Source organism: Solanum lycopersicum, chromosome 3 (genome assembly GCF_036512215.1).
Source record: "Solanum lycopersicum chromosome 3, SLM_r2.1".
Taxonomy (NCBI): Eukaryota; Viridiplantae; Streptophyta; class Magnoliopsida; order Solanales; family Solanaceae; genus Solanum; species Solanum lycopersicum.
Window position 1 is genome coordinate 58382787 of NC_090802.1, and position 12270 is coordinate 58395056.

At 37.9% G+C, this 12270-nt stretch overlaps 1 protein-coding gene across 1 annotated transcript; it reads right to left on the minus strand.

The window, feature by feature from the left end:
* Positions 1-10604: 10604 nt before the first annotated feature.
* LOC138347705 (uncharacterized) lies at positions 10605-11130 on the minus strand. The gene is made up of 2 exons (XM_069296012.1): positions 11049-11130; positions 10605-10942 (listed from the first exon to the last, which is right to left on the minus strand). The coding sequence occupies exons 1-2, from the start codon at positions 11128-11130 to the stop codon at positions 10605-10607; spliced, it is 420 nt and encodes a 139-aa protein (XP_069152113.1).
* Positions 11131-12270: the final 1140 nt, after the last annotated feature.

The window sequence follows — 12270 nt, forward strand, 5'->3', positions numbered from 1 at the left end:
TTATGGTGGTGCTCATCGCCTCGTCGGAGTCTACTAATTTAAAGTGAAGTAAGAGAAAGGCGACAATGATCATTTTTCATCAGATCGGGAGGTGGGGAGAGGGTTTATTGGTATGACAGAGAGGATGGAGAAGAGGGACGGTCCTGGTGGCTCGTAGGGGTCGTCAGTGGTGTTTCGGCTTAGGGTTATTAATTTTGTGGAGGTTGGAGAAAGAGATAAGGAAAATAGTGAGGTTTGCAACGAAGATGGAGACCTATAGGTCTTGCCAACAAGAAAAGCGGCGACGGCGGCGACTTTCACCGGGGAATTTAGATGTTACACTGTTAAAGACGTGTGGAGTCCCAAAATTTAATAAATTTAAAATTTATTATTTTATGTTTTATTTAATAAAACTTTGTTTAGTATTTTTTAAAAATAAATAATAAAGATAATTCTGACATGTAATTAATTTATGAGATATTGATTCGACATGTCATTTATTCTAGGCGAGTGAACTACGCAGATGACGAGAGGGATTTAAAAATATTTGTTTAATTAAGTTTAAGGTTTACTTGGTAAATAGTTACTCCCTCCGTCCGAAATTGTTTGTCATGTTACGCTTATCGAAAGTCAATTTGACTAATTTTTAAAGGCAAATTAGATCACATTAATTTGATATTTTAAATAAAAAAATTAAATATTCTAAAACTATATGAAAAATACTATAAATTACATTTTTTGCATATTAATATGATGAAAAATTCATCTTAAAATGTTAGTCAAAGTTTTTATAGTTTAACTCTAAAAATAGACACCATGACAAACAATACCAAACGAAGAAAGTAAATAAAAGATTTAATAATACAAACACATACAAGTACAGGTGTCCCGTCAGACCATTTGGCCTTTAAAAAATGCATTTGGAACCAAGTGATGTATGAATACATCAAATTTGTTTCTCAAACTCTAAATGTTATATTTTTAGTCTAGTATTAAAATACTTCAATTCAACATAGATATACTTTTTTTAGAATAATTTTAAAATATTATTTAAAAAAAATATGTATATGCCAAACATGGTCTTGGTCACTCAATAGCATGACGCTCACTTTTGGATTCTAGTAATAAATAATAATATATATATATATATAATATATATAGAAATTGTAGTAACCATGTTGAATTTAATTCCTAAAGTAATTCAAATTTGATGATATACAATTACTTAATTTTTTTATTCTTACCTGTTATTTGATATTTATATTGACGTTTTAATTAAGTCAAATTAACCCGACTAGTGCTTTTATATGCCATTATTCTTATTTTTCAAACTCGTAATTTAGTAATAGCAAATAATAATCTGTTAAATGACATTAAAAAATACTATATATATATATATCATTAATTGTTCAAAAGAGACGATAACAAATAATTTATACAACTTTTAAAACACCATATATAATTAAAATAACATAATTAAATAAAAACTTCAATAGAATTGGAATTGCAAGGCATATATACATGGACCACAAAAGAATCTAAATCCATGTGGTTAAAAATGAAAACAACATTCGAATACTAAATTAAAACCATTTATCATATGTTTGCTTATGTGTGTTTACATTTATGGTAAACATTTTATTTTTTATTTTTATATTTTTGTTATTTATTCGAAACTAAAAGAATCTGCTAAAAACATTAAAACAAGGGTCAATTACCAAAAGAATTTTATGTCCAAATCTTGCGTTCATGGTCAAGTCTAAAGTTGAGAATGAAAAAAAAAATGTATTTTGCAAAAATTTTAAAATTAATGTTGTAAAATAATTCTTTAAAATAGCTATAAACCTTACAAAGTTGAAGCAGAAGACTTGTATCACTATTTGTCACTGTTAGATCCATCATCAACGACTATCCATTGTATAACTATTATCAAACATCATTATTATTAACTACCCTCGTTATGAGCATTGTATATTTATTGTTTTTGACGATCAACATATAATCACTATATGCTATTATTGCATAATCACTATAACCTATTTGCTATCCACGATTTGCCACTAACTTTTAAATTTCAATTCATCAAAATAATCAATTTCTACCATCATATAAGCTAATATTTTCTCTATGTATTTCATATATATTATTACTTTATATTATTTTAAATTTTAAAATATTGTCACGACCCAAAACGTGTCGTGAGTGGCACCCACATTTATCCTCCTATGTGAGCGAACCAACCAATCTAAACCCCAACATTTCAACCATAAGTAACGTAATATAATGCGGAAGACTTAAACTCATTAATGAAAATCGATAATCAACTTCTAAAACTCAAACACTTATTATTATTATTATTCCCAAAATCTGGAAGTCATCATCACAAGAACATCTATCCTCAAATTATTAATCTAAGAGTATCTAAGAAGCTAAAATAAGTAAAAAGCTAGTCCATGCCGGAAGTTCAAGGCATCAAGACATGAAGAGGAAGATGCAGTCCAAGCCAGAAGCATTAGCTCACCCTGAAATCCGGTATAATGAAGACTGGCTAGAGTTGCGGTTGAATTGAAGACGACGGTACGTTTGCTGCACTCCACAATAACAAAGAAAGAAACATACAAGTAGGGGTCAGTACAAACACAAGTACTGAGTAGATATCACCGGCCAACTCAAAATAGAAAACAGTATATAGCAGATAATATCATAAAATCAACTACAATACTCAACGTGCGGCATTTACAATTACCATAACCCTTGGTCACAACACCAAGCACATCAATGAGGACTCACGCCTCCCCATCATACTCATTTGGGAATTAGGTTCATTAAATTGAGTATATAACATCTTTCAAGATTCATTATCTTTATTCCTCTTGTGTCGGTACGTGACACTCCGATCCCCTAATTCTACGTGTCGGTTCGTGACACCCGATCCCCTAATTCTACGTGTCGGTTCGTGACACCCGATCCCCTAATTCTACGTGTCGATTCGTGACACCTGCTCCGTCAATCTCATTCTATTAGTTCAGCAAGCCTTCTTTTATACCAAGGCATCGTCAATAACAAGGTAAATTTAGGATTAGAGGTTCAATAGACTCATCATGCTTATTCATTACAATTATATAATCACATTCATGCAAGCATACAATTAAGCATATAGAAGGGTTTACAACACTACCCAATACATATCATTCGCTATTAAGAGTTTACTACGAATAGCATAAAAACCATAACCTACCTCCACCGAAGAATTTTGATCAAGCAAGAAATTTCCTAAAGCTTTGTTTTCTTCTCGTTTTTCCTCTTTCTCGTTCGATCCTCTCTCTCTCTCTTTGTTCTTTCTATTTTTCTTATTCAAACCCTCTTTCTTTTACCCTAATTAGCATATAATTAAGTATAAAAGATGGCAATAATAACCCACTAATTAACTCAAGGTTACCTCGTTTAACCCCCCAAGAAATTGAGTTATTAATACTAAACCACTAACTTTATAATTAAAGCAGGAATAATCCAAAACGCCCCTTAAATTACTTAACAGAAATTCGACCCTGTCTGGGATTACGCAGCCTGTGACGGGCCGTCGTGCCTGCGACGGTCCGTCCTGTTGCTCCGTCACAGAGTTCAGAGACTCCATTCCATTAAAGGGTCTGTGACGGTCCGTCGTGCCCACGACGGTCCGTCATGCCATTCCTTTACGAAGTTCAGAGAGTCGATTTCAGTACCCAATTTTTCAGAATTCTAAGTATTTTGGAACGAGACACCCTCGACGGTCCGTCGTGCCTACGACGGTCCGTCGTGGGGTCCGTCGACCAAGACAACTTTTTCATAATTAAAATCTGCTGCTCAGAACGACTAAACCGGTCGTTACAATAGATACCAATTTACCCATCGTTCGTCCCCGAACGATCACAAGAAGAAAAACAAGGGCGAAAAGGAGTACCTGAATCTGTAAACAGATGTGGGTATCTTTCTTGCATGTCAGCCTCTTTCTCCCAAGTGGCTTCTTCAACTGGTCGATTCTTCCATTGAACTTTGATGGATGCAATCTCTCTTGACCTTAACTTGCGGACTTCTCTATCTAGAATAGCAACAGGTTCCTCCTCATAAGACAAATTCTCATCAAGCAAAACTGAATCCTAACGGATAATGTAGTTTCCATCCCCATGGTATCTTTTCAACATAGACACATGAAATACCGGATGCACTCCGGACAGTGCTGGGGGCAAGGCTAATTCATAAGCTACATCCCCTACTCGCTTAAGTACTTCAAATGGTCCAATATACCTTGGGCTTAGCTTACCTCTTTTACCAAACCGCATCACCCCTTTCATGGGCGAAACCTTCAGCAAGACTTGCTCACCCTCCATAAACTCCAAGTCTCTAACCTTTCGATCTGCATATTCCTTTTGCCTACTTTGCGCCTCTAAGAGCTTTTCCTGAATAGATTTCACTTTCTCCAATGAATCCCTCAAAAGGTCAGTACCCCAAGGTCTAACCTCAAATGCATCAAACCAACCAATGGAAGACCTACATCTCCTCCCATACAATGCTTCGAATGGAGCCATATCAATACTTGAGTGATAACTATTATTGTATGAAAACTCCGCTAAGGGTAAGAAGTTATCCCAATGACCACCAAATTCTATCACACATGCACGAAGCATATCCTCCAACACTTGAATCGTTCGCTCAGACTGACCATCGGTCTGAGGGTGAAATGCAGTACTAAGGTCCAACCTAGTACCTAATTCAGCATGCAATGTTCTCCAAAACTTAGAAGTAAACTGCGTACCTCTATCTGATATGATGGAGAGTGGAACTCCATGCAATCGAACGATTTCTGAGATATAGATTTTGGCTAACTTCTCTGCATTGTAGGTTACCTTGACCGGAATGAAGTGAGCAGACTTAGTTAACCTATCAACGATTACCCAAATGGAGTCATACTTACTCATTGTCTTTGGAAGATCAACCACGAAGTCCATTGCAATTCTCTCCCACTTTCATTCAGGAATGGACATTCTCTGAAGTGTTCCTCCGGGCCTCTGGTGTTCATACTTTACTTGCTGACAGTTTGGACATTTGGCAACAAAATCAACAATGTCGCGCTTCATTCTACTCCACCAAAAGTGTTGCTTTAGGTCACGATACATCTTGGTTGCACCATGATGTATAGAATATCCGGAACTATGAGCCTCTGTAAGAATAGTGTGGATCAAATCATCAACACGGGGCACACATACCCTTCCCTTAATTCTCAAAACACCTTCCTCATCCATTATTGCTTCTTTAGCCTCTCCTCCCAACACCATATTCCGAATTCGGCCTAGTTTCTCATCATCAAACTGTTTTCCCTTGATTTTGTCAAGAAAAGAAGATCTTGCCTCCACACTGGCCAAAATCCTCCCTTCTCATTTACTTCTAGCCTCATAAAGTTATTAGCCAGAGTCTGAACTTCTCTAGCCAATGGGCGTCTAGAAACTTGCAAGTGAGCTAGACTTCCCATGCTCCCTGCCTTTCTACTTAAGGCGTCTGCCACAACATTCGCCTTTCCCGGATGATACAAGATAGTGATATCGTAGTCCTTCAGTAGTTCCATCCATCTCCTCTGTCTCAAATTTAAATCTTTTTGAGTAAAGACATACTGTAGGTTACGATGATCCGTGTATACTTCACACTTAACCCCATATAGATAATGTCTCCATTGCTTTAATGCAAACACTACCGCAGCCAATTCCAAATCATGGGTCGGATAATTACGTTCACGCACCTTTAATTGCCTTGAAGCATAAGCAATTACGTTCTTCTCCTGCATTAGCACTGCACCCAAACCCGAATAGGATGCATCACAATAGACAATGAAATTCTTACCTTCCACTGGCAGGGTAAGGATTGGTGCAGTAGTCAACAAGGTCTTGAGTTTCTGAAAGCTTTCCTCACATTCGTCCGACTATACAAATGGAATATTCTGCTTAGTCAAGTTCGTCAATTGGGAAGCAATGGAAGAGAATCCCTTGACAAATCGACGGTAATAGCTAGCTAAACCAACAAAGCTCCTTATTTCTGACACATTAGTAGGTCTTACCCAATTCTTCACTGTCTCAATCTTAGAAGGATCCACCATCACCCCATCCTTAGAAACCACATGCCCCAAGAAGGACACTGCATCTAGCCAAAACTCACACTTGGAGAATTTGGCATAAAGCTTTTTCTCCCTCAACATTTCCAATACAATTCTCAAGTGCTCCTCATGTTCCTTCTTGCTTTTTGAGTATATCAATATATCATCAATAAATACGATCACAAAGAGATCCAGATATGGCTTAAAAATCCCGTTCATCAAGCTCATGAAAGCAGCAGGGGCATTCGTAAGACCAAAAGACATCACTACAAATTCGTAATGCCCATACCTGGTCCAAAAAGCAGTCTTTGGCACATCCGTTGCCCGTATTTTCAATTGATGATAACCGGATCTCAAGTCAATCTTAGAGAAGACACAAGCACCTTGTAACTGATCGAACAAGTCATCAATGCGAGGAATGGGATACTTGTTCTTAATAGTTACCTTGTTCAACTGCCGGTAGTCTATGCACATCCGAAAACTCCCATCCTTCTTCTTCACAAATAACACCGGACCACCCCAAGGAGATGCACTTGGTCTAATGAAGCCTTTGCTCAACAACTCTTGAAGTTGGGCCTTTAACTCTCTTAACTCAGCGGGAGCCATTCTATAAGGGGGTATAGAAATGGGGCGAGTACCCGGTTCAAGATCAATGCAGAAGTCAATATCTTTATCCGGTGGCATACCAGGAAGGTCTGCAGGAAACACATCTAAAAACTCGTGGACTATCGCAATCGACTCGATTGAAGGTACTTGGGTAGTATCATCCCTGAGGTGTGCCAAGAAAGCTAAACAACCCTTACTAACCATTCTCTTAGCACGAAGAAAGGAGACGATACGAACCGGATTGGAAGTGTAGTCACCCTCCCATAATAACGGAGAAAGCCAAGTCATACCCAGAATTACATCAAAATCAATCATTTCTAAGATAACCAAGTCTACATAAGTATTGCTCCCCACAAAAGTCACCAAACAAGACCTATATACTTTTTCAACTATCACAGACTCACCCACCGGAGTAGACACACGAATAGGTATGTCAAGCAATTCACAATGTAAATTAAGACCAGTAGCAAATGAGGAAGATACATATGAAAATGTGGAGCCAGGATCAAATAATACAGAAACCATACAATCACAAACCAAAAGATTACCTGTGATAACAACATCTGATGTCTCCGCTTCCGACCGCCCAGGAAAAGCGTAACAATGGGCCCTATCACCTATTTGCCCATTGCCCCTACCATGTTGCGCTGCAGTAGTTCCCATTTGTCCGTCACCCCGGCCGTTTTGGTGACCACCATTACCTCAGCCACCACGTCCTCCAGAATAACGGCCTCTACCATGACCACCTCTACCTCTAGATATTGGGGGTCTATAACTCTGTTTTGGACAATTCCTCCTAATATGTCCAGTCTCCCCACATCCATAACACTCTCTGGAGTCAAGCATAGGTCTCTCAGGGAAGTGTTGACCGGTCTGAGGTGGACCCCCAACTACAGTCTGTAGTGAAGACTGAATTGGTCGGACTGAGTAACCTCCTGAACCCTGCCCTCTGGAGTAAGAACCATTAAACTCACCTCCCTTACGAAACCTTTTTGATGTCGATGTCATGGTGAAGTCATCTGGCTTCACTCCCTCTACCTCTATCACGAAGTCTACCACTTCTTGAAAGGATTTCGCTGTAGCCGCTACCTGTAAGGCTGAAATTCGCAACTCTGACCTCAACCCCTTCACAAAACGGCAAATCCGCTCTTGTGGACTGAAACAAAGTTGGGTGGCATACCTGGATAATGCACGAAACTTAGCCTCATATGCAGTAACCGACATCCTACCTTGCTCTAGGCTCAAGAACTCATCTCTTTTCCTATCCCTCAAAGTCCGGGGGATATACTTCTCCATAAACAAGCTAGAGAATGATGCCCAAGTCATATGTGGTGCCTCTGTTGGTTGACACTCAACATGTGACCGCCACCACATTTTAGCGTTTCCTTGAAACTGATAAGTCACAAACTCAACACCAAACCATTCTACTATACCCATCTTGTGTAGTAGCTCATGACAGTCAACCAGAAAATCGTAGGCATCCTCAGATTCAACACCCTTAAAGACTGGAGGTTTCAATTTCAAGAACTTACTGAAAAGTTCATGCTGATCATTTGTCATTATAGGCCCTGTAGTCAGACGAGGAAACGTGCCTATTTCCAATGAGGCATCCATGCGGGGAGCCACAGTAGCTGCATGTTGTACCTCCGGAACCGGAGGTGTTGGTGCAGAAAACACTGGAGGTGTCTGGCCCTGATCAGATAACCCGCTAAGATAAGCAAGAACCTGATTGATCATCTCTGGGGTAGGTTGGGGTGGCAATTCCTCATTCTGCACTTTTTCATTCTCCCCATCCTCACCCTCTCTTACCACTTCCTCAGTTGGTGGAGGAGTCACCGCCCTAGTACCAGATGGGCTAGGTGCTCGTCCTCTTCCTCTAGAGGGCATCCTCCCACGACCTCTTCCACGGCCTCTTGTCACTACTCCTCTTCGAGCTACAGCCCCAGTGGCTGGCTCAGACGCTTCTTGTCTTGCCGGTGTTGGTGTTGGCGCGGTGTGTGCTCTAGTTCTAACCATCTGCGAAATAGAGTGAAGATGGTCAGATACCAATTTGTATCACCTAGATACCAATTGGATTCAAGTAATAGCACGAAAGAAAGAAAGAATGGAATTTTCCTAAAGTCTTATAGCCTCTCAAAGAAAAGTAAAGGCGTCCCCCTACGTTTCCTTAAGACTCTACTAGACTCGTTCTTGTGTGATGAGACCAACGAACCTAAGGCTCTGACACCAAGTTTGTCACGACCAAAAACGTGTCGTGAGTGGCACCCACATTTATCCTCCTATGTGAGCGAACCAACCAATCTAAACCCCAACATTTCAACCATAAGTAACGTAATATAATGCGGAAGACTTAAACTCATTAATGAAAATCGATTATCAACTTCTAAAACTCAAACACTTATTATTATTATTATTCCCAAAATCTGGAAGTCATCATCACAAGAACATCTATCCTCAAATTACTAATCTAAGAGTATCTAAGAAGCTAAAATAAGTAAAAAGCTAGTCTATGCCGGAAGTTCAAGGCATCAAGACATGAAGAGGAAGATGCAGTCCAAGCCAGAAGCATTAGCTCACCCTGAAATTCGGTATAATGAAGACTGGCTAGAGTTGCGGTTGAATTGAAGACGACGGTACGTTTGCTGCACTCCACAATAACAAAGAAAGAAACATACAAGTAGGGGTCAGTACAAACACAAGTACTGAGTAGATATCATCGGCCAACTCAAAATAGAAAACAGTATATAGCAGATAATATCATAAAATCAACTACAATACTCAACATGCGGCATTTACAATTACCATAACCCTTGGTCACAACACCAAGCACATCAATGAGGACTCACGCCTCCCCATCATACTCATTTGGGAATTAGGTTCATTAAATTGAGTATATAACATCTTTCAAGATTCATTATCTTTATTCCTCTTGTGTCGGTACGTGACACTCCGATCCCCTAATTCTACGTGTCGGTTCGTGACACCCGCTCCGTTAATCTCATTCTATTAGTTCAGCAAGCCTTCTTTTATAACAAGGCATCATCAATAACAAGGTAAATTTAGGATTAGAGGTTCAATAGACTCATCATGCTTATTCATCACAATTATATAATCACATTCATGCAAGCAAACAATTAAGCATATAGAAGGGTTTACAACACTACCCAATACATATCATTCGCTATTAAGAGTTTACTACGAATAGCACAAAAACCATAACCCACCTCCACCGAAGAATTTTGATCAAGCAAGAAATTTCCTGTTGACACCCAATTTTGACCGACCTTTGACCATTTTTAGGAATACTATTCAATTAAATAAGTATTTTAAATTTTAGAATTTTTAAATCGACTTTGCTTGAAAATTATATATTTTAGTATATTTTACTCTATAAAATTATCGTAAATATTATTAAAATATTTTAAAATTATTAACGAATTTCAAATGTTAAAATTTAAATGATTTTCAATTATATAAAAATATTTTAATATATGTAGTATTTTAATTAAATAGTAATTCCTACACTTTCCTTAAATTTTAAATTCTAGCCTATTCTATCATAATTTCTTTCAATCCTAGTTACTCCAATTAAATTTTTGTTACAATTATAGCCTCTTTTTCATTTCAATTCTAGACAATTTAATTGCAATTTTAGCCATTCCAATCCTCCAACCAATTTGATTTTAATTTTTTCATCTTTTAATCTCATCCATCCATCTTAATTAATTCCTAGATCTAATCCTAACCCTCCATCTCTATCTAATCGACGGTTGAGATCAAATCCTTCTTTTCTCTATTTTTTGAACTATCAAAAGATCTAAACTTAAGAAGATTTTTATTCCTCAATCCTCTTCTACCTCCCCTCTTTGGCAGCCTCCCCTTCTCTTCTCTCCCTCCATTATTTCCGGCTAAAATCGTCTCTCTCCAGCCGCCTTCGTTTCATCTCCCTCTCTTCCTTCCTCACTAGCCACCGCCCCTCTCTCCCCTCTCCCTTCTCGCCCTCCCCCTCCCCCTCTCCAGCCGCCTCTCTCCCTCTCCTCCATTTTTCCAGCGAGGGAGGCTGCCGGACAGCGCACCAGCAGCAGCCGTCCCTCCCCCGCCTCTCTCTCCCCCTTTCGTTTCTCTCCTTCCCTCGCCCCTTCTCCTCTCTCTCCATCTCCCCTTCTGTCTTCCCCTTCCTCCTCCTTTTCGTTTCTACTTTTTTGCAGGGACAGCATGATGGGAAGCCACTAGCAGCTGCAACAAACAGCGACAGGCAGCATCTCCGACCGGCAGCATCAACAACGGACAGCAGCCGCTCCCCTCCCCCCTTCCTCTCTCCAGGCGAGCAGCGAACGACGACCAACGGTAGTGTCAGCGTCTTCTCTTCCTCTCATCTCCAATGAAGTTCGTGTTAGAAGATGGATCTCAACAGGTCCATCCATGTTCGTTCCCTCTTTCAATTATCATCTCATTTTGTTTGAGTTCGGTTTGATTTTTTACATATTAAGTATAATGATAAAATCATATTCAAGCGTGGCAATGATATACAAATTGATGCATTTATACTTTTATATATTTTTTGCTCTAACATTTTTTTTCCGCAAAATTGAAATATGTCCTTTCTTCTGATGTGACTCTTCTATTTTCCCAGAACTTGCTTAATTATTTCTGTTAATCTGTTCTCATATAGATGAGTCTACTGTTAATATGAATTTGCTTGCTGCTAATCATGATTTATTAGGAGTTAAATCTGATGCATGATTCAGTTCAATTGGTTTTGTCTTCTATTAGTGATCGCAATCTCTTACCTCCTCAGAAAATCAATATGGTATTATGCTACTAAATTCATTCTGTTTGCTATAACCATGGTGCATTCGATTTCTCAAAGTGATTAGATAGTTACGTATATTAATAAGGCAACAAATATTAGGAATCAGTATACGTAGGTATGTAAATATTTTATTTCTTCAATTATATGTTAATATGTCTTTCTTTTAATATATTGTTTGAGTGATTTGATATATTATGACCTTATTAATATCTCTTTACCACAATCAAATGACATATTTCTTACTCATTGTATATTTGACAAGTGCTGGCCATTTTATTTTTTTTCTGTTTTGCATTCCATCTTTAATTATTTTAGTTGCTCATATATTTTTGTAAAATAAACCAAATCTGATTTGGCTTTCTTAAAATAAAAATAATAATATCAATCGATCCTTTTTTTTTCTATTCAAAAATATATATGGTCAAATAATATTATTTTAGCTCTTCTTCATCTAAAGAAAAATACTTTACTTTTATTTATTCATATTTGGTAACAAAATATTTTTTGATTTAGCTTTTCTTTATTTTAGGAAAAATATTATTTGTTCCTAATTGATTTACTTTTACTTGTTTATATTTGGTAAGGAATTATTTTAAAACTTTCTGATTTGGTCCTCTTTTACAACAAGGAAAACAATATATTTAATTGATTCCTTTAAATATTTCTTTTCCTTATTTGTTTCCCCCTCTTTGCTATATAAATAAGACCCCCTCCCTTCATTAAAAAAAAAAAAGACACTCATTCACTCTCA

Bases quoted from the DNA above. Each gene is read 5' to 3' on its own strand.
- LOC138347705 (XM_069296012.1), bottom strand. From the start codon at position 11,130: ATGGATGGACCTGTTGAGATCCATCTTCTAACACGAACTTCATTGGAG. The intron at 10,943-11,048 runs GTCGTCGTTCGC...TGTTTGTTGCAG, and splicing joins AGACGCTGACACTACCGTTG to CTGCTAGTGGCTTCCCATCA.